At 30.8% G+C, this 27,680-nt stretch overlaps 2 protein-coding genes and 1 long non-coding RNA gene across 8 annotated transcripts; all 3 read right to left on the bottom strand.

Annotated features, from left to right (window-relative positions):
* Window positions 1-319: 319 nt before the first annotated feature.
* On the bottom strand, window positions 320-1,283 carry LOC25494163 (pectinesterase inhibitor 3). The gene has a single exon (XM_013602935.3). It carries the CDS (start codon window positions 1,187-1,189, stop codon window positions 557-559), a length of 633 nt encoding a protein of 210 aa, XP_013458389.1. The 5' UTR covers window positions 1,190-1,283; the 3' UTR covers window positions 320-556.
* A 5,017-nt stretch (window positions 1,284-6,300) lies between these two features.
* LOC11428331 (uncharacterized) lies at window positions 6,301-7,279 on the bottom strand. The gene has a single exon (XM_003609918.4). It carries the CDS (start codon window positions 7,090-7,092, stop codon window positions 6,535-6,537), a length of 558 nt encoding a protein of 185 aa, XP_003609966.1. The 5' UTR covers window positions 7,093-7,279; the 3' UTR covers window positions 6,301-6,534.
* Window positions 7,280-13,604: 6,325 nt separating this feature from the next.
* On the bottom strand, window positions 13,605-21,155 carry LOC11421916 (uncharacterized). Of its 6 annotated transcripts, none has more exons than XR_005646033.1 (6): window positions 20,780-21,155; window positions 19,599-19,646; window positions 19,110-19,331; window positions 18,553-19,002; window positions 17,371-17,783; window positions 13,605-14,341 (listed from the first exon to the last, which is right to left on the bottom strand). It is a non-coding gene; the product is annotated as an uncharacterized lncRNA (long non-coding RNA). The 6 variants fall into 6 exon arrangements; XR_005646032.1 differs by lacking the exon at window positions 13,605-14,341 and adding an exon at window positions 17,056-17,285 and having other exon boundaries at window positions 19,110-19,340; XR_005646031.1 differs by lacking the exon at window positions 13,605-14,341 and adding an exon at window positions 17,056-17,285 and having other exon boundaries at window positions 17,371-17,813.
* Window positions 21,156-27,680: the final 6,525 nt, after the last annotated feature.

Below are 27,680 nucleotides of genomic sequence, written 5' to 3'. Positions count from 1 at the left end.
CACGTTCCTAAATGTTTGATTTTAGGGAGGAACTTTCCACACCCCTGGTATTACTCTAGATGCACATGTAATTTTTTTTTTTTTTGAATTTTGTGTTGTTCAAAAATGCACTTTTGAATAAAATATGTTGTAACTTCCACCAATATTTGTGAATTTTTAGAAATGTGTAGATCAGAAGGGAAAGCTGTTCCCTTGATTTTATCTCATGTATCTCATCTCATATTTATCTATAATCTCTACAAGCATTTAAGAATAATTATTTTTATGAATAGGTCGATTATTGTGATCAAAAGGAGCTAGTAATTAAAAAACTGAACAATTTATAAGAAATCAAAATATTTAACATTAGCTAAGCCAACATATAAAAAACAGCATACAAAAACATTGATTTGCATCTTGTCTTTTGCACACAGCAAAAACAGAAATACAAAACAAAAACTTACACTACAAATCTACAGCTAGTAAAACTTTTTCATACACACTAAGTTATGTCAACATAGTCAACGATACAAGAACAACACAAAATCAGAAACTTGACTATGCATGCATGCATGCATCAGTTATTGGAATTGGAGTGAGGCTTTTGATTCATGCTTTCCCCAAGACGATTGATCAAGTAGAGAGCGTTACTTATAAACATAGATGCATCGGTAACTTTTCTTTTCACCTCCAACTTCACCTTCTTTTCAGCATCGCTTCTGTTCAAACCGTTAATACAAGAGTTACCGTTGGTAAAAGCAGTGCTGGCCCATGTTTGAGCGTTACTCATTTGCCACTCAAACGTTCCCATGCGAAGATGTTTTAACTCGTTCAACGTTTGGTTTAACTGAAGAACCGAGTCTGAAATTTGAGTAACGCAGTCCCTCAAAGCAACTCGAGTTCTAGAAGTGGTTGTGGACCCTGCTACCATATTGGATTTTAGGGTTTTCTTGAGGTAAACGGAAAGGGTGAGAGTGTGAGTGATACTGGCTTTGACGGAGGCTTGAGCTAGGTCTAATGGCTTTGTTGTGAGACCTACTTGGTTGGTTAGGGTTTGGACGCAGAGAGTTGGGTATCTTGCTTGTGCGCATGATGAACGGATTAGATCTTGCGGTGGTCTTGCCGCGGTTGCGGATGAAGGAAACGTCGGTGACATGAACAAGATCATGAAGAAAGCATGGAGTGTGAGGGAGTTATGTGTTTGCATCATTTTTTGTTTATATCACAAAGAAAAGAAGAACAAAAGGATTAAGAAATTAGAGGAATGTTGTGTTGTGTTTAAGAGTGAGTGTGATTCAGTAGAGTAAGGGGAGATGGCTTTTATTTATAGGGAAGGGAAATGTTGGTGCCTTTGGAATGGAAGTGAGTCAAGATCTCTAAGTCATATTTAATATTGATATTTTTGCCACCTCCCACGATCTCACAATTATATTATATTATTGATTAACAACATGTAATAACTAATTAACACACTAGCTACAAGTTGGTATCATAATAAACAAGAAAAGAAAACTATGTACTGTCTCCTAAAGTGTGATAGTCTTCTTATTTTATATCGATAATGGGATTTTCCTTTACAGTTATTAAGCTATATATGTCGGTCACATTTTAACGTAAGTTATAAGACTGTGAAAAGATTGTTATTTTCTCATTATGATATTTTTAATTTTTTTAATATGACTCGAGTGGGTGAAGTTTGGTGGGAAAGACCCATGAGGGAAAGATATAAATGTAATATTGATACATTTTTCTGGTTATGATAAAATTGAGTAGGAATTGACATGTGTATACTTAATGATGAATGTCGTCGATTCTGCTTGCTAAAATAAAGTGGATCTCGCCTATATGCAGTGTGGATGTAGGGAAGACTTTGGGTCTCTTTCATGTGCTATCATGCATGTTGATTTTGCTTTGATTCATAGGAAATTAATGGTCGACTATTTTCATAAGGGCATAAATGATGCTGCTGTTGGGAGCTATGTTTTCTGATTGTAAGTGTTGTTTTAATTTATACTTTAAAAAACTTTTATATACTGATCAGTTTAATCGGAGATAAAAAGACGAGGCTACTCATACTTTAGCAATGATAATCATATTTAAAGTTGGCTTCAATATTTTATTAAGAAAAATGATTTATGGCACGATACGATTTGTCGCACAACATGCGGGAACACATCTATCACACACATTTCGTTTAATAATTGGTGGCTTTCTTCATGATTTGTAGTTTATTTATACTTCTATTCGTTTTAATAAATAAAAATGGTTTCTAGTTGTTTGCTTTAACCAAAAAGTGATTAAAAAAACAATTTTTAGTATTTTATGTGTTTTTAACAACAAAACTAGGATGATGAGTATTTAAATTTAAACCGATATAAAAAAAAATTTGGTCAAGTAATTTAGTGATTGAAGCTCAGAAATTTAAAATGTGAAATGTGATTTTTAAGTTCGAATCCCGGATAAAATATATTATGCACTGTCCTTACCAACTGAGCTAAGTTCACGGGACCTTCCATATCGATTTAGATTTAAATACCCATTATCATTGCTTTGTTGGTAAAAGCATATAAAATACTAGATATCATATTTTTTTTAATTAAAGCAAAACACTAGAAATTCTTTTTATTTTACTTAAAATTACTAGAAATAAAAAACAAAGCTAGAAATCATGAAGCTAACAACTAATTAATGAACAAAAGGCAAGTAGAAGTTGCTTTCGTGCATATGGTGCGACAAATATGTCGTACTCATACTATATACCATTACTCTTTTATTAATGCAACATGTATTACACACTTCATTTATATATGAATGAAATGCTACAATAATTCATCATTCTGCTGCTTTTATTGCAATTGATTAAATAATAAAGTTGTGAAGTTTTACACGGTTATTAAATAAATTAGGTTATTTAATTGACAAATAAAAATTAAATAAAAGGTAAAATTGAATAAAAAAATTAGACTAAAACTTAATATTTTTTGTATAAAAGTATTGATATTTAAAAAACTTAACTATTTAATTGAATATAAAAGGATTAAATTGTGTCTCCGTGAGCTTAATTCAGTTGGTAGGGACATTGTATTATTTATAAAGGGGCTGAGGTTCGAACCCCGGACATCTCACTGCTCCATATTTAATTGTGTGAGCTCTAGCCACTAGACTACTACAAAAAAAAAAATTAAATTGTAAATAAATTAGTCTCCAATCCAATCTAAATTTTTAATGTGATTTTTTTCTTTTTAATTTTAATTTTATCGTTTATATATACCGTTTATATAGGCGGTTGAATCAGAATTTAATTCAACATATTACATCCACTCTTTCTTGGAGTATGATTTGGCGACTATGAATTACCGAGAACCTAAGACATTTTTGTTGTCTAGTGAGACATAGAAGTCTTCTAACCAATACCGAGGCTCACATCATGCTACCACTAATACTTCGTGTCATATCAGGGATTAAAATTCAAGGAATCTATAAATAGATTTTTTTTTTCTTTGAAATATAAATTGGTCACTTTTTTATTAGTAATAACTACATTATTTTTTAATAAAAACTTACTTCATTTGATACTTAATCAACGTTCAGGAGGCACTCGTTAACATTCTCCTATATTTAAAAGTTCCTTACAAATAATACATCATAAAATTTTATCGTTCATGTTGTGATTTTAATAGCTCTTTATTTTTTTTTCATTTTCTCTTTTCATTACCAAATAAATATTTTTTTAGACAACATCTGAAAATAAATCAAATACTCCTTAGACAACAAAATAAAATATTGTAGAAGTCCAGAACAATAGCACATGCGAAGTAGATTAAAATTTTAGCACCTGAAAAATAATAACAACAAAAAAGTAAAAATATATCAACATGTAATTAATTAAAATTTAAACTTTTGGATGGAAAAGTCGGCAATGTTAAAACTCATAACAACAATAATACATGATACAAAATTAGTGTTAGACTTTTTAGAGTAATCTAAGATACAAGAACTCCTTTGTTTGCTTGAAGTACATCATTCCGCTTTTTATATGATATAAGTATCTTTAACAAGTTTATTACGATGATACAAAATTAATGTTAGACTAGTTAAAGGTGTACCTTCAATGGTGAATTTTAGCACACTTAATAACTTACATCAACAATTTTATCACACTATGATAAGAAATTAGCTCATTGAAATTGATGAGACACACATTAATTTTGACAGCTGATATCTCAGCTATGTTGGCACCCCAAAACATTGTATGTCTCGCATGATTTTGCATTCAATTCTGCAATCCTTTCAATTAATTTTACCAATATTTTTATTATCAGTGAGACACATTATTAGGAACAAAGAGTCCAAAAAGAATATCACAAATTTCTTCGATAATAAATTTTTTGGCACATTATTAAGAACAACTAATTTTTTTTATAGGGAGGGTGTATATAGAAATCTTTGCGCTAGACCAGGGTATATATAGCAAATCGCGCCAAAAGGGAAAAAAACATTAACAGACTTCAACCCATCCCTTCATTATGTCAATGTTTGGGGCCTTTCAGAGAACTTTGTTATATCTACCCTCCTCCATAAAAAAAATTTCCCTCTACCGGAATGGTCCCTAGGCCGTCGCGCCCTTGGCCTATGCCTAGGGTCGGCCATGTGTCATAGGTGTGGTGCAATTGTGGGCAGCGATATGCATACTCTTTGAAATTGTCTTAATGCAATATCTATATGGAGGTATTTTTGTCTCACTTATCCTCGTGATTTTTACGTAAAATTTTTCTAGAGTTAAACACCATGCTACTACTGATGCATGCACTATGTTCATATAACTTGTTTTAAGATTTGGAAGAGATTTTCCTGAATGTGGAAAAAAATTGGGCTCCAGATAATAGTATATTATCGTATCATTCTTCATGGTCCATGCCCTTGGTTGTGCAAATACAAATCATGTGATTCTTCGTGTTCTTCGACATCCCTCTTTGGAAGGCTTTATTAAATTCAACATGGATGGATCCTCTTTTGGTAATCCTTGTAATGTTGGTTTTGAAGGCATTTCGAAAAATGTTGGAGGTAATTGGATTTATCGTTTTTCTTAATCTTGTGCAAAGCTTCTATATTATTGGCGGGACTTTCAACTGTTTGAAGAGATCTTTAATTGACTTGGGATCTTGATTATAAATCTATCATCATGGAGTGAGGTTCTCAAGCATTTTTTAATTTAATATCTACCTTTAGTAGAATGACTTTCATCCCCACACAACTTTACTCTTTCTTTCATTAGAAAGTCCACTTTTCTTTCTCTTGAGTGGTCTCCTTTACTATAGTTAGTTGAATTAAGGGATCAATTAAACGAATAAAAGATCCATATTTTGAACATAGACAAAAAGAATATATCAATATTTTAAACAGATGAAGAAGTGAGAACACGAAGCCTTGTATATCAACTTGTACCAATCTAATGGTTATATTTCATTCGTGATGTGTTCGCAAGTTTTTTCTTCGTTATAAATAGCATAGTTTTTTAAAGAAATGTAGTTATTTATACATCATTCTCAACGAGCACAACACATTAATATATCAAATTAAATTAGCAAATAAATGTATACATTCAAAACAGTTTCAAACTGATCATATCACAATCACCTAATACATATGCTATATGTGAAAGGGCAATACGATAAATAATCTATTGGACAATTCTTGGGTTACATTTTTCGTTTATTATTTAATACTTTTTCATATGCCAATGAAGATTAAAAATATGTGAAATTATTGTCAAGAGTTATTATTATATGCAATGGCATATTCTCAATATGATAAGGAATATTACTCAAATTTGTTTTCCTTTACTACTACTAGTGGGCACTGATGTAGAGTTGTGGGAATCTTATTACAATTAGTATTACCAACAGTAAATTTCATCCGTCAGCTGGTGGTGTTACAAGTTTGTTATATTCGGCAATAGACAAATTATTGAGTCTGAAACAGACATTTTAGTTAGCATCGTCCATTTGATGGAACCATGTGCGACTGTGACCACCAACATAATAACATGATCAGAGCCTTTCCCACAATAATTGTTTTTTGTTTGTTTCTTGAGGAATTGTTGTTTTTTCTTGAACTCTATCTTGAGTTTTAATGAACACATCTATATCTCCTGAACATTTGAGATATTCAGTGGTTTATCTATTACGTACATAGCACAACACAATTTCATTTCACTCTTCAATTCATTACCAACTTTGACACTTAATTTATTTTCTGATACTTGAATATGGAATATTAATTTTATATACATGATTGACAAAAAGAGATACAGAAAAAATGTACGGAGAATTAATTGGTTGCTCTATATCAACACTTTGCGTTACAAATTTGAGAGCCAAAGAGCATGAATGAGGAGATGATTATATATCAACTTATCATGATATATATTATCCAAATTAATTAACCCACCACCATATATACATTGATGATAACAATATTATTATAACATACTTATGTTTCTCTATCTAATCTAATTAGTGATTACTACCATACAAGAACATACAGCTGAAGCTGTTATTTGATTCCTCCATTTGCAAAGGAAGCAAACTCGAACTCTTCATCCCAAAACCTAACAACGTTGCCGTTAATCACCGTTAAATCTTGGCATGTATACCACCCACCTTCGTTCTCTCCAGTTCTTGTCCTCAACAAGTTTTCCCAACTCTCCCACCACCCTAATCTTCCTTCTTTCTCTTCCCATAATTCCTCCGTTATTTTTTTTAACGTCTCAACACTCTCCTTGCATTCTCTGTCAATGTCATCTTCATCTTCATGGTCATAATAATACAAGGTAAACTTCATCTTTCCCTTTGTAACTCCGTCATCGTCTTCAACAACGCTGTTACTAGGAACACGCGCTGGACAAGCATAATCATGACGAGGTTCCAACACTTCCAGACCTAGGTGAGGTTTATCGGAGGAAGTGTCGTGGGAAGGAGGTAACAATTCAGGTTTAGGGGTTGGGATCCTCCAGAAGATGACGGCGAGCCATGTCCATAAATGGTTGAAGAAATCGAAGCTCAAGTAGTTGAAAGCTAGAGTGTCAAGTGGAGAATTTTCTAACATGTTCATCTCTGTGAGCGTGTTCTTCTCTTCTTTTCACTTTTGATGGTAAGAGTGGAGGGGGTGTGAGTGAGAGTGGTGAAAGAAGAATTTATTTATGGAGAAGAGAAGAGAAGAAAGAGTGATATGAGAAGAACTATAACACAGGTGAGTGGGGACCGTCAATGGGAATATGGGATCTCACACAAGAAGATGCCTACTACTCTACTCATTACAAAAAAATTATAATTATTTAAATATAAAATTCTATCTTTGTGTTATTTTTTTTTTTTATTTTTAATTCCGAATGTTTTCTTAATTGGTCAAACCATTATTTTGGATGATGTCATATCAACTATACACTTTGTTACGTCTTTTGACTTTTTTTTTTTTTTTTTTAAGAAATCAAAATGATATTAATAACCTGAGGAAAAAAATGTGTTGTTCTTTTAAAACCCTCCAATCTAAAAAACATAGAACAAGCCCATCTTAACATAGGCAAACAATTCTTCACCTGCTCAATCAAAAAGGGGGTGAGAATATAGGTTTAGGGTTTATCCTTTTTGATTATTCTGAAATTAATTTTGTCTTCGTTGCGTGATGAATATGGTTATATGGATGCCTTATTTGAGTTCATAAATTGATTGAAGCCCTTATAAATCCAAATTACGAAGAACAGAAAGAAATTAACTGATGGTAAGATAACAAAATTGTTTATTTTTTCCTTGCTAGTGCTTTCACACATTAATATCAAGGAAATTTCCAATGATTGACTTGAACATATTTACCTGCACGTCGCATATCCACATTTTTCTTTTGACCAGTATAGCCACATTTTTAATGCGTAGAATATGAGTTTCGTAAACTATTCATTTAACATATGGTTTTTTTCTAAATTACCTTTGAAAATTCATGGGCAATTTATCCAAATCAATCAAAATTTTCCATGTGTACTCCATTAGAATAATAATATTTATTATTTTATTTTGCAAAAATTTAGCATGTATTTTATTATTTGCATATTCACCCCAAAAATTTACCTTTGAACAATTTATCTGATCAAAATGAAAGATAGTACCTAAAATAAATCATAATTCGTTTGATCACAAATGAAACAATGTTGTAGTTCATCGAATCTATATAAAATACTTGTTAAATTTTTGCAAAATAAAATAATAAATGTTATTATTCTAATGGAGTACACATGGAAACTTTTGATTGGTTTGGGTAAATTGCCCATGAATTTTTAAAGGCAACCTAGGCCTCACCCTAACACATGCATGTAATTGTTTTGAACAACACTTGGGATTAGGCCATTCTGGTCTGGTTTCACATCATTTTCTCATCACTCTCCATTGAGTGGCATTGCTTAATAAGTCTCTTAAATTGTTTAATCTAGATAGAGACGATTTTTTTTTTTATTATTTATTTTAAAAAGGGTTAATAGAGCTTTACCCCCTGTAATATAGGGTACTTTTGGTTTTGTCACCTGTATTTTTTTTTTTTTTTAGATTCCGTCCTTGTAAAATAAAGATTCTTCAGGATTGCCCCATGATCCCTATGACTCAACAAAATCTCTTACGTGACGCTGATGTGGATATTTCTTTTTTATTTTTCATTGGGCACATGTATAATTCATTTAACACATCATATTTAAGTAAAAAAAACCCAAAAAATAAAATATAATTAAAAAAATCTGAAAATTAATTTTCGAAAATTTTAAAAAGTCGAAGAAAAAAATTCAAAATAAAAAGTTCAGATTTTTTTTTCAAAAAATAAAAAAATCTGGAACTTAATTTTCAAAATAAAAAAAATAGAAAATATATTTGAAATTAAAAAAGTTCAGATTTCTTTTCAATATAAAAATTATGGAATAAAAAGTCTAAACAACCTTTTTCAAAATAATTTTTTTTCCAGAATTTTTCTTTTTTAATTTTTTTTCAGAAAAATATATATTATTTTTCAGAATATTAAATTTTTTGAAAAAAAACTGAAATTAAGATTTTTATTTTGATTTAAATTCTGAAACAGTATTTCAAGATAATTATGAAAAATTACAAAAAATGAATTAATTAGGAAAAAAATAATTCTTTTAGTTTAGAAAAAAATTCTTAAAAAAATCTCAAATTTAATATATTTCAAAAAAATATAAAATAATTATGAAAAAGATTCTAAAATACCCAAATATGAAATAAAATAAAAAAACTTCGAAAAATATAATATTTTTTATTTTGAAAATTAAGTTCCATAATTTTTTTAAATATTCCTAATTCCGAAAACAATTTGATTTTTTTTATTTTTGAAAAATATTTCATAAAAATTCAGAAATAAGACTGTCGAAAAAAATCTGAATTCATTTCTAAATTTAAATTTTTTGAAAAAAAACTGAAATTAAGATTTTGATTTTGATTTAAATTCTGGAACAATATTTCAAGATTTTATAAAAAATTCTGAATTTTTTCTAAATTTGAAATTTTCAATAAAAATCTGAAGTTAAGATTTTAAAAATTTAAATAAAATAGAATTTTTTTTTTCAGATTATATAGTTGGAATTTAAAAAACATTTATATCCAGATTTTTAAAAATTAAATATTTTCCAGAATTTTTTTTTAGAAAAAATTAAAATACTTTTTTATTTCTAAAAGAATATGAATGTTTTTTAATTTTTGAAATTTTTTTTTTCGATTTTTTACTTTAAAAAAATAATTTTAATTTTTGAATATTAATTTTCAGATTTTTTTTAAAAAATATTTTCGTTTTTTTAATTTAATTTAATTTTTTTTTAAATATAAATGACGTGTAAACTATTTTTTACGCGTGACAAGCATAAAAAAATGAAAAATAAAAAGAAAAAGCCATGTAAGTGCCACCCAGAGATTGTACTGAGTCAATGGGCTTATGGGGCAATCGTGAAGAATCTTCATTTTACAAGGACGGAATCTAATTTATTTTTTTTACAGGGGGCAAAATCAAAAGTGTCATATATTACAGGGGGTAAAGACCTATTAATGATATAATTTGGGAACCAATGTGTTAATATGTGATGTAATGTAGGGTAGAATTATATGAATGAACCAAGTCCAAGATAAAACAACCAAGGTCATTGCAATGTAGCAAGTCGTTCAAGAATTACACCCTTGAATTTGGCTATTATGGCCACTAAAATATACTGTATACCATTTAAAACCAAAAGGACAAAAAGAAAAGATGAAAAGGAGAATAACTTGTTAACATAAGTCGAAGGGAGATGAAGTTTTTCTCAATGTGCCGGATGAACTATGTGAACTCTTTATTTAGAGAGAATTTGCAACTGATTCGTGAGAAATTTGGGAAACAAGTGTTCTGCAAATCAGATCATGTAACAAAATAGAGCGGATAGAGTTGGAGTGTGCACATTAATTCAATATACACATTGAAAACGTGCACATTAAGTAAGCACTTTTAGATAATGTTAAAATTAATTCAATTAACATTTTTGGATAATAAAAAAAAATATATCATTTAGCTCAAGCTGACCGAATGGCCGATGTTGTAGCGCATGACATATATTTTTGAGTCGTCACTCCGTTCAGAAAAGTTGGATACACACCCTTGAAAGTTACTTATCCACATATATAAACTACTAATGTTTATTCTTCCGAGTTCCGACTTTCAATTTCAACTCTAGTGCCCCTACATGTGTTGTAACGGTTATTTTGGTTTGAGAAAACAAATAACGGTGGAACAACTTTGACTAACATGTTGCGGTTTTAAGAATGTTTTTTTTTTCTTTTCTATTTCATAAAATAAAATTTAAAGACTAATATAAGTGGTTAGAATTTGAAATTTGCTCCTTTGGCCTCTCTCAATTGGTCTACATTTGGAGTCTTAACTCGATAAACAATTTTTATGTTTAAAAGTGCAACTCCCGATGGTTATTAACTTTTTTGAAGGAAAATGTAAGAAATTAAGGGGGAGGGTGCAAAAGAGCAAGCTTCTCATAATTTATGGTAACGAATTAATTTACACATTCAGTCCTAAAAAGAATGAGAAAAACAGGCCAAATTAATTCGTTCCTACATTGAATCGGCCCAGAATACACAAACACAGGGAAGCTTTCCCTCACACCCCTACATTTATACCATGACCCCAACATTTGACTCAAACTACCCGATTTACCTTTTTATATAAAATAAAGGCAACTCCCTAATCACTTTCAATTAGACGCTGTCTACGGTGGGAGACCTTGATAGGTCTCCTACCGGTGAGAGACCTCATTTTTTTTTGTTTTTCTTTTTGCAAAATGAATAGGAGCCATTGGATTAAATCCAATGGTTGAGTAAAAAAGGACAAAAATGACACTTTTGTTATTTCATTCTTAAATTAGGGGTATTTTGGTAAAAGCGTTAATCATTTGCTTCCACCATCCTTTTCCCGTTTTCTCTACCCATTGTACTGTCCCTTCTCCCCCTCCATTCAGGTACCAGTCACCACTACCACCACTACCCTCCCTTCTCCAATCAAATTTTTGATTTTAAGAAAAACAATACCTATAATTGAGGATAGAATCCGTACAAAAAAATGAGGATGCAAAATCTAAGATAATTAGACAACAATTAAAATCTAAACATAACAACGGCGCTGGAAGATCTTAACAGAACGACGGTGGCGGAGGTGACAGTGAGCAAATGGTAGACGAAAGTAGAGAGATACGTAGCCGACGCCGGAGACATCTCCGTGCTGATAGGGTGGTAGAGAGAGTTGCAGCAGAGGGAGGTGAGAAACATGGGAGTAAGTGAAAAATAAAGGAAAGGGAAGAAAGAAAAATAAAAAAGGAAAGGAAAGGACAAAAGAGTAAATTTGGATTTAATCAATTCAAATAGATTTTTTTTTGAAGGAAATACAATTCAAATATGTTTAAAGTGGTATGAAATGTTGTGGGGCTGAACTTATAATAATTGGAAAATTAACAAGGGTAAAATTGGAATTTGTGAAGATTTGTAGGGGTGAAAGTATATGTATAGGGGTATAGGGTAAAATTTCCAAAACACAGCATAAAAGGCTTTTACCTTAGTTACTGTGTATTTCTCGCGTGTCAATTTATTTATTTATTTTTTTGTTTTTAAATACTCTTGAGGATTTTTGGATTATATGATCCGAAATTAGTTTTTCCTCTATTTTTTGATGGAAAAATGAGTTTTTCACCAATTTTAAAAAATAGGACGTGTTCCCTAATTTTTTTATTATAAAATCCAAACTACCCATATAACTCCTCTTGTGCCAAGAATTCAGGGGAAAACATGTTTGAGTTATATAATTCGAACTGTATCAACACAAAGACCAAGTCAGTTTGTGACAGAAATAGGCAGTTTAAGAACCATACTAACCTCTGTCTTTTTGTTTTAGGGCACTGTTAATTGTTATCTCATATCCCAATTGAATATCATGTTTTCAGACTATTTGATTGAATTGCTTCATGCCTCAAAATTCAAAAATCCTTTGTTTAAACCAATTTTTACATTTTTTCATATTGTCTGAAAAATTCTAGAAAAAACTTGCATTAGCTTTATTTTATTTTTAGAATTTTTTGTTGTATTTTTTATTTATTTTATTTGACATGTTTTATCTTTTTTATGGTGGTGTTCTGGGTTCGAACCCTAGATCTTGCATATAGTATGCATTGTTCTTACCGACTGGTTCACGGGGACATTTGACATGTTTTATAATTTTATTTTTTTTGTTGAAAGAGACATGTTTTATCATTTGTTTACTATGTTTTTTTGTTGTGGTCAAAAACAAAATTCTCATCTTTTTTGGTGGTGGTCGAGGTTTAAACCCCAAACCTTACATATGTTATGCATTGTCCCTAATATATGAGTTAAACTCACAAAGACATCATCTGTTGTAATGAAAATTATTCTGATTGTTGCATATATATATATATATATATATATATATATATATATATATATATATATATATAATCCAAAAAATGCTAAAAATCACCCGACTTATATAATCCAAAGATTCCTAAAAGTCTGCCGGAAATGACCAACAAATAAAATTGGAATCAAATTTATATGAGGCCTCTTGTGCATGCAGGGAAAAAGAAAAATAAACGTATATCTTTTTCGGGAAATAAACCTCAATTTTCCCCTAAAAAAAACCCTCTATTTTTCCTTTTTTTTGAGTTAAGAAAAGGAATTTTTTTTTTGGGCTCTGCCCTCTTTTTTATACTAAAAAAAAAGATTTCTTTTTTCTTTTAAAAAAGAGTTAGGAAAAATGGTAAAGACGCCTTGAGAACTTCCTAATTCTCTATCAAGTTAAGTATTGAATTATGTATAAAAAAAAGTTAAGTAATGATTTAATAAATTTTATTTTTAAAATTAAGTATCGTTTTATGTTTTAAAAAAATATATAAAATACATTTTTCAATTACTACCATTAAGTAATGATTTACTAAATTTTTCAAATACATAAAAATATCGTTTTACGTTTTACAATATTTTGTTTTGTTAATAGATTAGTTTAGATTCATCCATTTAAAACTATGAATGAGTTAGATCCATCTACATTTGCGTGTCGTCTGTTGAACTCGACCTTAGAGTTTGAGAAGTGTGTGTTGAAAAGACTCCGACATGCTGAAATCACTTGTCCAAATTCTATAACATCAACTTGACGATGGTGGAAGGTGTCTATTGTAATCTTTGAATCAAAGACGACATCGACGTCGTCAAATTTCATGTCACTTACCCATTGTCAAGCGCGGAATAAGCCCAAGGCTTCTCCCACGACAACAGAATACACATGAGAGAGTAGGATAGTTTGATCCAACACAATGATACCTTCGCCATCATGGATACCTGTTATAATAATGTTCTATTCAAGTGATTCGAAAATGAAGCATCAACATTACATTTCATACAGCCTCGTTGTGGACGCTGCCACCTGTCTGAAGCCATATCACTCGTTGTTGTAGAAGAAGAAATTCGAGTTGTAACTAAATTGTCTTGTCTTATCGATATTATTGTTGTCGACCGATCATTACGAACTGAATTTATTGAAATGTTGTTTCGACTGGCTACCGAAAGAGTAGCGTTAGCTGCATGTCAATCCTCCATAAGGTGACAAACTCGATCTACTACATGAACATATGTTTTTGTGGCATCTTGCCTAGGTTTGAGATTTCTATGCTTCGAAAGGCTCCAAAGGACATATGCAAATTGTTGATCAAGATCTTACGAAAATTGATGTAACAATTCGAAAATGGCATCAATGCTGAGTTATTTTCGAGAAACACCTGAAATGATGGTAAAATTAGATAGCTGTTAAATTGTGACAGTTATTCAAATTAAAATTGGCCGTCAACAGAAGGTTTCCCAAAATAAATAAATTCAGTGCTGGGGTACAACGTATGCGTCAGTTATGGCTGTTGAATGTGGACTCAAAAAATAATATTTGTCAACGCACCACAAGGATACTCCACTGTGTTGTGTTGAACAAACAAAGTTGGAAGGTAGAAGTGAAATAATAGTCTAATCTATGTTTCTTTTAAGTGGTAATGTTCGTTTTGTCCTTCGTCCTCTCAATAAACAAGAAAAACAAAGTATAACCACAATCATTGTATTAAGATTATAAATAAAAATATTTTTAGCAATTTATATGTAAAACTCTTTATATATATATATATATATATATATATATATATATTTTATATGTGGAACTCTAATATATTATCCACAAATCCTAACTCAACTGATAAAATATTAAAATTGGAGTTCAAGCTCCGACACTGGGGATAATTGAAAATGAGACCTTAAGGAGGAGCACACTCTCATGTCTTAAGTCAATACCATCATGCCAACCTAATTGAGTTCCATCAATACTTTAAAAGTTAATAAAATATATTATTTTCAATTAGGGTTCAGACGGGCACTTATTCGTGTCTGTTTGTTCTATTTTTTTTATTGTGTTAATGCATGTAAATTATAAGCAATATTTTTTTATAAAAATTTTATTTTGGTTAAAATTTTATGTATAAATGTTTGTGACTTTTAAATACTCCCTCCATCATAAATTATAGTAAGTCGTTTTGGAAAAAAAATTGACCCAAATTATAAGCTGTTTGACAATATCAATGAAACATTAATATTATTTTTCTTATTATACCTTTAACTACTTATTATTCACTCTTTCTTCAATTGATTAATTTATTTTTCTCATACCATTAATTGAGAATAATTTTATAAAACAACTCATGATTTCTCATTTTGCACACAAATATAATAACGTTTATTAATATGTGTATGATCAAAGTGACTCATAATTTAAAACAGGGAGAGTAGTAACACACTGTGTATATCTTTCACCAATAATATAATAAAAAAACTATCTTTTTCAATAACAACAATATAAAATTATTAAAAATAAATTTGTTTAAAGATATACTTAAAATAATGAAAAATACAACCCCAGAATAATCATGTATTCTCATCATATTTTTGAAAAAGTGTATTCATTATATATTGTTATAGATATAAAACTTACGTTTTTAGGTTCTTTAACAAATATCCTAAACATGTTTGTTTAACAAAAACCTTTTTAGGGGAAACAACCAAAGTGAACCCCATTAAAGAATATAATTCAATTGGGATGATAATGAGTCATAAAATATAATATGATCGACGTTAGTTTTTGGGGTTATACCATATGCTTATATGACTCTCCGGGTGGTTTTGAAACTTCTATAACGTGATCATCGGTCAATCATAAGATTGTCAACATATATATAATCCATTGTTTATACATTAGTCAACCAGCTGAATTAGAGTGGAAACTAAGCAAATAGATTAAGAAGTAGCTGCACTAAGGGTCAAGGGAACTAATACTCAGTTTTTTTTTTTAAGAAAACTAATACCCAGTTGACGACGTATACTTTTCGAAAACCAATATATTTGATTTTTAAGGTCAAGTAGTTTAATGATTAGAAATTCATATCTTAAAATGAAAAACAATATTATCTACTCTTCTGTAAGAAAAATTTAATATACAGAATTTTATAATAGTTATTTGTTGGTGTGTAAAGTTATTCCTTAAATTATCTAAGAGATTGACATATTCCAACAAATAATCTTAATTTGTTACTTATTGACAAGATCTACATCAAATTTTATATCCAAATGTATTGACATACCCAAATGTATCATCCCAACTCTCAGACTAAAAGACGGTCTCACTTGATACGAATGGGTACATCAAGTTATCTTAAGAGTAAATGTTTTTAAAGTTACCTGCTCAGTAATTTATGAGGAGTGTTATTTGAACAATTAATTTGGTGACAACTTATTTGACAAACATATTTTACAAAGAAAAAAGTGATATTGGCACGGAAACCATAACAATAGAGAGATAAAGTAAAAAATAATGTGAGTATCACTACTACAGAAATGACATTTCACATCGGTGGAAAACGACTTTTCACATCGGGTCCCTACCGATGTAACTAAAGGTGAGGTTGTATGTAAGCAACATTTCACATCGGGTTCCGAACCGTTGTGAGAAGTCTTTTTCCACATCGGGCAGAATATCACTGATTTGATATATGATCATAAATACAACAACCTAAGTTTTCACATCGGCGTGACAATAGTAACTGATGTCAAAGACATCTATGTCACATCGGCTACAAGTATCACCGATGTGAAATCAGGTACCATTTTTTATTCAAAAACAAAATTCACATCGCCCTGAAGGCCACCGATGTGAAATATACTGATTGTTTATTATTACCCTGATTGCAGTACCAAATCAGCCTCATTCATTAATTATATTATATTAAATATATGCAAATTTAAATGGTTGTATTATTCAATCTAATTTAAGCATAATATTTGTTGGAAATTGGATTAAAACAACAAACATATTTTTGTCTCCCTATAACTAGAGTTTAATGTTCATATCAAATTATCTCACTCAATGACGTGTATAAACTGATCATTATACAAAATCGAACAATCATCATACAACATTCTCTTCCAAATAAAATTTGAAAAATCATTAACATTATTTTGTTGATTCAATTTATGAAAATATCTTGTTAAAGTATGAATACAACATCAAACAAAATCAGTGCTAAAGCAACCAAATTACAAAGCTTCATAAATATTGAGATGCTACCAACCTCCCATGCATAATGAAAACACTGAAATGCTTTAGATTAGTGGCCTTGGGATATGATTATTTGACTGTAGTAACAGGATCATAGGAAAATATTAAAAGTATTCAAGTTTGAGAAATGCAAAAAAATAGTGAGAGAATAAGAGGTTGTACCTCAACAATGCCACCACTAACGTTGGTGTTGCCACTGGCTCGCAACCTCTTGATGTCACTGTGCCATATCCATGTCTCTCCCTCTCCCCGTCGTCGCTTCAATTTTGTCATAGTTGCATACCCGAGGTCGTCACCTCTTCTTCCTACATTTTCTTTTTCTCCAACGGTATCATCTTCACACAGTTTGGGCACAGTCCCCTTCTCTATGTTCCCCCAATTTCATCAGTTTCCGAGTCTACACTAGAATAGTGAACATATAGTAGTAGGTTGATTTCATTTTACTTGTGTTGTGTTATTGACTCACATTCATGGATTCACGGATTTCATTTCAATCCATTGTAAAGTCTTGTCAAGAATTGTCATGGTTTGAGTTCTCACCTATGAAGCATGGACTCCGGACTCCGACACGGACACTGCGACACGACACGGACACCGTGACACCACTAAGTTAAAAAACACAGGTTACTAACACCACTAGGTATATTTATTATAATAAAATTATAATTAAATAAAACAATATTTCAAACAAAATATTCCTCAAAAATTATATGAACCATTAAAAAAGTTGTCACAAATATTACAATATACCAAAATACTACTCCCTCCGTCCCTAAATAAGTGACCTATTTGTAAAAAATATTTGTCCCACAATACTTGACCTTCTCAAATTTCTAAGCAAAATTTGACAGATTTACCCCTTATAAATACTTTTTGTGGTCCCCATTACTTAAAAGTGAACAAGTTTCAAAATAATGACAAGGGCAACTTAGTAAAAGTATCACTCTCTTTCTCACATCTTTACACTTTTCTTAATCTGTGTGAAATGGTCAAATAGGTCACTTATTCAGGGACGGAGAGAGTATTAATTAGCTATTAAAAAAATATATTAGCCGGTAGAATCCAAACTCCACCACTGAAAAACTTAAATTGCTTTCTTTCTTATACTATGTCTAAGTATGAATATAATAATGCAAGTAGCCTACTACTAGTTAGTGGTCACGTGGTGTATGAAACTAAGAATATATTAATATTATAATAATAACAATAGTGCAACAAAACAAAGCTTTAAACAACAGTGTCTGTTCATCACTGGTACCTATATTAATTTATCAATAATCAGGAAATTGGTTCACAATAAATCTCAGGAATTTCAGTTCATTGTGATCAATAAGAATAACGTACCAATTGATAGTCATTGTAAGCAACGGAAAGAAGATCGGGTGATGCAAAGTTCTTAAAATCCAGTTCGTCAAAAGGAATGCCTCGCATAGCCTTCAACGAACAATGATGATGGCTCACTATCACGATATCTCTGCAAAATTGTCACAGTAGTAGAAAGGAGGTGAAAAAATAACTGCACCATTTTTTTGTGTTAAAGTTTAGTAACTTGAACAGCCTGTAATAAGTAAAAGGAATAAAAAAGAGAGGTGATGTGGCTAATTTTAATTGGAGTGTGTTAAAAAGGAGTGTTAGAGGGTGTGACCCTAGCATTCCTCATGTACCGATATATTCTTGAAACTCTTCATATCGATTACGGGGACCCCAAACAGAAACAATGGCTACTACTTTGTAATTGGAGACAAAAATAGGAGTCATTATTTTGTATTTGGCAGATAAGGTACCCATAACTGCCTATTAGACAAATTGATGGTAATAAACATTAATTACTTGATAAGAGGAGAAAATGATTAATTAGTAGGAGTAAAACAATTAGAATGGATGTGAATAAGATAACGTACCAATGAAATCTTCAAATTGCTTCTGTCATTGGTACTAAGGCCCATTGTATGTGTTTTTTCCTCCTTCCCCCCATCTTGTACTTCTTGTTTCTCCATCTTGACCTTTTTAGGATTGTGTTCTCTTGCATTTTCAAAAAAAGAGATTGTATTCTCAAGCATGCTTTTGGATAAGTGATGTTACCCTGTTTGCTCACTTCAGCCTGCCACTCAATTTCACCTATCCTACATACACTGATGATCATTAGATCAGAATAACAACCTTGAAATAAAACATTTCAAATAAGAATGATTTTGAAAGGAAAAAAAAAGTAAAAAAACTAGTTAACACTTGAGGTGTGATCCATGTCACTAAACTAATGTGGACGAAGAATAAAAAGAAAGGAATTACAAAAGAGATATGATAAATGAAAATGCTTATAAAAATACCACAAACATGTTCTCCTAAACAAAATAAATTCCAAATATATGACAAGAGATTAGTAGTAGTACCTGAAGAAGTCTCCAAGAGGAATTAGGCCACCGAATAGGATCAACAACCTGAACAGATGAAATAGTGACAATTAAGCCTTATGTCCCCATTGACAAACAAACATCGAAAGGACACTATAAATTTTGATTACACAATATTCAAGATGAACATAAGTTTGGTCCTTTGATGAAAAAGTAACAGCCATACATACGCACACTCACATGACCCACATATAATTTCTTCACAAATTTGACTCTCTTTGATTCAAGTATGTGTTTCTTATAGACTAGTAATCATGCATTTCACACAGTCATACATTATGAACTATCAGATCAAAATTAAACTACTTAATTTTCAATTTTGGTAAATTGGATTAAAAATACAAAGTTGAAATGCAAATCGCTATGATCTTAAACTAACATTTTAGATCAGCAATTGTATGATTTGTGTACAAGCAAAAAATCCATATAACAACACCAAACATTTGTATAACTGCATACTTCTAATTTTTTTTTTCCTTATCTTACATCTACAATCTACACATCAACTAGCCACTTGCAGCACCTTCAAACCTTTACACACTTTCCCTTACCTTACACTCACATTCACATGCAACCCATTTTTCATGCTCAAAGTCAAAGATAACATGTTCAGGACATATATCTTTCTCCACTACAATAATCTCAAACCTTTCTATAACAGAAGCCGCAATAGACTTCATCGGAATATAAGCCATTTCAGATGGTCAGTTACGCTTCTTGTTGAAATACTGAATAAGTTAGATCTTAAGCTATAAAACTGTTTGGTTTGTTTACTGTTTTCATGTCATTTTTACTAACAAATGAATATGTTCGAGGTAAATTTACTACTTTGAGAAAGAAATCCACAGATCACTAGTGTTCTTTGCTTGCATACAATGGGCTCTATGAACCAACTAATACTAGAAGAATCCTCAGTTTAATGGCATCTTAAACTCACACCAGAACACCATTGAATTCTCATAGCAGCTTTTATTTTATTTTAAAACTCTTACATTGAAGCTAACAAATACAAAACCTAGAAAAATCAAATAGTATATTCAAGGAAAAAATCAAAATCTAGAAAAGCATAACAAATTGGTACCATTTTTACTTATGTTGCTGAATCAAAACCTAACTAAAATCAAAACCTAACTAAAAGAGAAAAATCTGATAAATCTTACTGATTGATAACAACCACTGCGACGATTTTACTTCTGTTGAGGGCGAGAACGACGACGGTGGTTCTGTGAACAAGTAAAACAACTATGGGTCTGAACGACGGTTATGGGTTTGTTCGACGGCGAGTGTGAGAGCGTAACAGACGATGAGCGAATATGAGAGGGTCTGACCTTGATAGGGGAATCGATCTGTAAAAGAAGGTAAACGACGGCGAGTGTGAAGGTGGGAATGAGAGGCAGTGAGTGTTCGACGATGACTCTGAGGTTAGAGGAAAAACAGATCTGGAAATTGTGTTTTACGAGAGAGTCAAAGTAAAATAAAAAGTTCACTAAAATTGCGAAAATGCCACCGCATTTTTTTCCCCTCATTTCAATTATCCACTGATGTGAAACGTTACATGCTATTACTATTTCCCTTCAGGTACTTATGTCCACCGAAGTGAAAGACAACCCAAACTTTACTAAAATTTCGAAACTGCCACCGTGTGTATCTTTACCCTCATGTATTTTTGCACTGATGTGAAAACCCTGATGTCAAATGTCTTTTTTCTAGTAGTGTATGAAAGAAAAAGCTGTTGCAAAAGTTGTCACTAAATAAATGTTCAAATATCATTTCTCGTAATTTATTACCAACTTTGATATTCAGCTATTTGGTTGAATGTCCGTCAAAAAAAAAAAGCTATTTGGTTGAATGTTGTCTTATTACATTATAATCATGTACACCAAATTTTAGAAAAGTTTGACAATTGTAATATTAATATAGTTTATGTTTATTTGTACTTTAAATAAATTCGTTGAGCTGATTTACCCGTTTATTTCAAACTATATGTTGCAGTCAACCACTTCACACATGTTAATTCACATCTTCGACCGTTAATATCTTTAATTATCTAAAGTAAAAATTTATAAAAATTAGTATTTAAAAAATATTTATCGAAATAAATTGGACAATATCTTACATGTTTAACATTTGTATTTATATATTAGTTAAAAAAATATTCACAAAGTAAGTCAAGTGAATAATGTACATTGTAATCATGCGGCATACATTGTAGAACATATAGTGTATTTAATAAGAATTTTCGTATTGATAATTGTTGAAATTCAATCCATATAGATTAGTGGTCTAACATGGCTCAAAATGATGAGAGTGTTGATTTGGTTGGAAACAAAAATCAACCATTTCTACCGGTGGTTTCGAGAAAGTCAAAGAGCAAGTTAAAGAAGCAGTAAACTAAGGCTAAAAAAGAATTCAATGTAGGTGTTTCGAACCGTATTCCGCACTAGCCCTTTGGTGTGTTGTTTTTCCTCATGCTTTTATTTTGCTCCTTTTGTTTTTCCTCTTTTTTTTTTTTTGTTGCTGAGGGTTTTCGCTTTAGTCCCCCTCAGTTTTTTGTACTCTTTTTATTTCTAATATTATAAGATTAAGGTGTCGTAGCAGGCTATCCCTCTGCACCCCGTCTTTTGTCAAAAATAAAATAAAATAAAGTATTAAGTTGGATGACTATAAAAAAAAGTGTCTTATTGACTAAGTTGGGTTTATGCAGAAATCAATAAAAATTATTAATTTTTCTTAAAATTAATAAGTTGTAGAAAATGATTTTCAAGACAAACTATTCAACAATTTCTCGTTTAAACAATTTTTACATTATATATTTTCTAATTCCCATTTTTTATTTTTTGTAAAATTCCCTATTTCTTAATAATTTGTCTTAAACGGATGAATACTTGCAAACATGACTTTGATTTTACAAATTAAACTCTAAAAACGGGCTCTAAATCAAGAGCCATGTAATATTTTTTTATTTTATTTTTTAAATTTTCTTTCATAATGCAAAAAGTGAATAAGAATCAAATTTCCAAATGCTTGGTTTCTTTCCTTGGAACTTCCTTTTAGGTTCCTTGCTGTTCACTCTAAGCCTCCATGAGGCTTCTTTTTCCAAAAATAATGCCAAACTCAATCTACCTACGATAGTTACTATAATTTGTCTAATTAATGCCAAATGCGATTAACATGCATGCATCTCTCACCTATTCAAGCATAGAGATGGTTTGAACTTTTTTTGTATAGAATAAATTAATAGATTCACTTCGTACAACAAAAAGATACTCCAACACATGTATATGCCAATTAGAGAAGAGAGTTCACATCACATAGCTGTAATACAGGTTAGAAGTTTTACACAACAATTAGAAAATGGTTCCATGATATAAATATTTTTTTTAGAAATATCAAAGAAGTAATATATATATATATATAACAAAATTTAAGCAGGGTAAAGGATTATGCAGCCAAAAGAGGCAGTCAAAACCGAATAAGACATAATACGATTTTAACCACCAGTAAGTCTGCAGCTTATAACCTTTTCACAAAAAGTCTGAATAAGTTCACTCTTTTGTTGAAATTCATTTCTTTCCTTCCAGATAACGCAGAGAATTGAAATCCATAAAATATTAAAAGCCAGACGAGGATTTTTAAAAAATTCACCTAACCCACCAAATTGCAAAAGGTGATCTTGGATGTTTCCATGAAAAGCCGTCGAGATACCTAACCAACCAGAGACCGCTAACCAAAGTTTACCAAACACATTGCAGTTAATAAAAAGATGATCTTTATCTTCCACAATACCACAATCAGCAGAGCGAAAATTACCAGAAGTTGCCAAAATATGACGCCGAACAAATTATCTTTAGTTGGAATTCGGTTCAACATCAACCTCCAAACAAAAATGTTGAATTTAAGCGGGATCATTTTAAGCCACACAATATGGTTGGACCCCACATTAAAATCGACCTTTATTGAAGTTAAGTTGTCATAAGCACTTTTGACTGAATATCGTTTGGACGAATCAAGCTTCCAAACCCAACGATCCTCCATCTCAACCTGCAAAATAACGTTAGATAACCTATCCACACAATCCCTCACCAGCTCCTCTTCCCATGCAAGCAACCTCCTACCCCATTTCCAAGCCTCTCCATTGACATCCCAACCTAACAGCTTCATATCAAGAACAATAATTAGCTTATTCTCTGCCAACTTAAAAAAAATCTTCTAAATTTAGATTCTAAAGAAATACCATCGACCCACGGTCGTGCAGAAATAAAGTAGACATCCCATTCCCCCACCTTGCGGGTAATATCATCTACTAACCACCCTTCGTTCAACAGACCAGTCTCCAAATGATTTTTCTTCAAATTCTCCCACCACACCGACCCTACCCTCCCTCCAAAACATAACCTCCCACCTTTGTCACCATACTGTGCACACAATACTTTGTACCACAAACTCTCCCTCTCCTCCAGCACCCTCCAAACCCACTTCCCAAGTAAATATAAATTAAACTCCTTAAGTCTCTTAACCCCCAAAAGGCCAAACCTCCATTCTCCCTTTCCAAACACAAAGTATCCCATTTAATCCAAGACAATTTCTTAAAAAGTTAAAAATTTATATTTAATTCATCACTTGTTTAAAAAAATTAAACTTTTGCAAGAGAGATTTCTATAACATACTAAAAACAACCTCAAAAAATAATACAAAATTTCGAAGGATACATACGATTTAGGCTAAAATATGGTTTTGGTCCATGCAAATATGCCTCGTTTTGATTTTGGTCCCTGACTCCACTTTTGTGATGATTTGCACACGTGGCACATGATGACTGAACTTATTTATTAGAAAAACACTCCCTGCAAAATATTTTACTTTTGAAAATAGTCCCTCCAGGGATAATTTTCAAAAACAAAATATTTTGCAGGGACCAAAAAGAACAATTTTTTTTTACAGGGAGTAAAACCAAAACGAGACATATTTGTAGGGACCAAAACCATATTTTAGCCTATGATTTAAGCATTAAAATTTGATAACAAATTATTTATTCAAGTCACTGTTATCTAAATAATAGCTGTTTCCGGAATTTAATATTTTGTCACATGAATTTGTTGAGATTTATTACTATCACAAATCATTGTTATGTGAATTTAAATTGTTACCTAAATAGGCTTATAAAAAATAATCTACTACTAATAATATAATAAAACTGAAGTTCACCATTTTGCCTTAAATATCATTGGTTAGACTATTCTTTTATATCAGTTGTAGATTAGTCTGAAGTTCACCATTTTGTGACATAAAATCATATAGAGTTTTAGTTGGTTTAATTCATAAAAGAATTTCAACTAAAGTTTATAAAATTATTACAATGAAATTGATTGTTGAAGTGTAATGTAATTTAACGCATGGTATTCTCTGCGACCACATTTATTGGTTTTACACGAAGTTTTTTCATGTGTTGGAAACGCCATTCGAAAAAAATTATCGTGTTTAGAATCGTTGGTCGTGAAGAAAGTATTTTCAATTTATTTGGTCAATGATTCAAAGGAAGTCATAGTCACGTATTCAGACTCTATTTCTGATCATATCTACATGATTTATTTATTTAAGCCCAAAATTTTCTGAACATTTTCTATTGATGGAAATTGAGAACATAGTGCTTACAGAGAAAAGTTGTTTTTTTTAGGGGAGAGAATAGTTGTTTATTGTTGTCAACACAGTAGGTTCTAGAAACTAAAAAATAGTTCTTATACTCCTCCGTTTTAAAATAAGGTCACTTTAAGTTTGTCTTTTTCATAAAGTAAGGGTAATTTAGTAAAAGTGTTATGTCTAATTATTATTTCATTCTATTCCTTAATTTGTGTACAGTTGACTAAAGCGACACTCATTTTAAAATGGAGGGAGTACTTTTTAAGAAATGATAGGTAATACTCTCTCCGTCCCATATTAGATAACCTTGTTGACTCCGACACACGTACCAATGCATATGTTTTATCTTTTATATTTTCAATTCGCTGCTAAATTTTTTATGAAAATTTAATATTTTAAAAATATTAATCGAGACGAATTCAACAACATCTTACATGATATTATTTATCTTTGTGAATTAGTAGAAAAATATGGTCAAAATATATTAAGTCAATAATGTATATTGTCAAATAGATCATCTATTGAGAGTCGGAGAGAGTATCATATAAGATGTTGTTAGATTCGTCTCGAATAATATTTTTAAAATATTAAATTTTCAAAAAAATTTCAAATAGATAATTAAACATATTAAAGATCAAATATATGCATTAATATGTGTGTCAGAGTCAACTAATTCATCTAATAAGGGACATGTGAGAGTAATAACTTTTTATAAAATATAATTAATTTAATGAGAATTGAAATATTTAACTTTTTAATAAAATAATTTCTTATTTAAAAATTCTTAAAGAAAGTTTAGGGCACTCATCGGTAAACCCTTATTTTTTTTTTTGTTAAAGAGAGAAATTTCACTTGTAACTTGTTCTTTCTTTTTCTTTATTCATCCTAGAGGAAATTTTAGTATTTTTGTTGTTGTTTGAAATCACTCGCTCCATTATGCGTAACCTTTTTATTCCTCCTTTTAATCTACTTCCTTCTTCGGTCACTGTTATAAATAAAGGAAAAGTTAACGAGTACTTTCAGAACACTCTTTTAAGCACTCCAAATGATAAGTTTTTTTAAAAGTTGTGTATTCAATGTATTGAAAATTATAATAGTTGACTTTTTAAAAGAATAATTGCTAAATTTGGAATCATTAAAGAGTGTTTATGGGCACTCGTTAACAAGTCTCTTAAATAAATATGTATTTTTAAAATTTATTCAATAAATGATGTATGTGATCACATACATCATTTATTGAATGAATCTAATATATTAATTTTTGCTTAAAATAATGAACAGATGATTTATATATGATTTTCATGAAGATCTTGTTTTACTTTTGTGTGATATTATAATAGAGTGTGTAGTTATTTTATTCACCGTTTTAGTGTGGCGTCGCATGATTTTTTATTTTGTTGTCGTGTTTGTTTGATTCAAATTTGATCCGTTATAAATTCAACAATAATGTACCATCAATTATACATATCTGGAGGCATGAATATTTTGATCACTTTGATTTTATCACATTATTTTATAGGTACTTTACCTTTTTGTGTTATTAATTTGGGTGTTGTTAGTTTGCTCATTCTTTTAAATTCTAGCAATGTTGAATTTGTATTATTTTTGGTGTAATTTATAAATTTAAATGGATAATGTCATTTTTTTTATGGTTACGATGGATAATATCATTTTTATAGTTAAAACATTATTTCTATCTTTTTATATAGTAAAAAAAATATTTAGCTTTTTCGCGGAATGTTTCGTTTTCCAAATCAAATATTTACTCTTCACAATACCCTACCTCTTTTAAAATTTAAGTTCACATAACTATTCTTAATTTTATTTTTCTTACAAAATATAACTACTATTCTTTATCTTACTTATACATTTACCTCATCATTATTTTACACTTAAATTAAAGAAAAAGTAAATGAATGAGTTGGATCTGAGTTGCAAGTGCGAGTTGGAACTGAGAGCAATTTGACAGATTTTGTTTTTGACATATGTTGTTCAGAAAGCTCAGACATTGCTGGTTGGGTGGCTTTACTTCTTTGACAAATTTGAGCTGCACATAATGATGTCATTTGGAATGATGCTCATCATACTTCAACAAGCATTGGAAGGATAACACTAGATGTCTAGCAGCAATGGCAAGAGGTTCATAAACATCCCTCCCCCATCGATTGTGCAACATAGGCAGAATAGGGTGCAATGTAACATCTCAGTTTGGGCGAAACCGAGCGAGACGTGGTTGAAGTGCAACGTGGATGCCGCGTTCCATGATTGTAACCATCTTACATCTTTTGTGTGTTGTGTTAGAGACTTCCGTTGACAATTTATTCGGGCTTAAACGAAATGACAGCGTGCAAATATGACAGTTTTGGAGGGGGAGGCAGTAGCCTTACTCGATGCCATTCACTTTGCTGATGTGAATAGATAGGA

This window comes from Medicago truncatula, chromosome 4, assembly GCF_003473485.1.
Source record: "Medicago truncatula cultivar Jemalong A17 chromosome 4, MtrunA17r5.0-ANR, whole genome shotgun sequence".
Lineage (NCBI taxonomy): Eukaryota > Viridiplantae > Streptophyta > Magnoliopsida > Fabales > Fabaceae > Medicago > Medicago truncatula.
The sequence above is the reverse complement of the archived record's forward strand: the minus strand, read 5'-3'. Positions and strand labels throughout refer to the sequence as shown.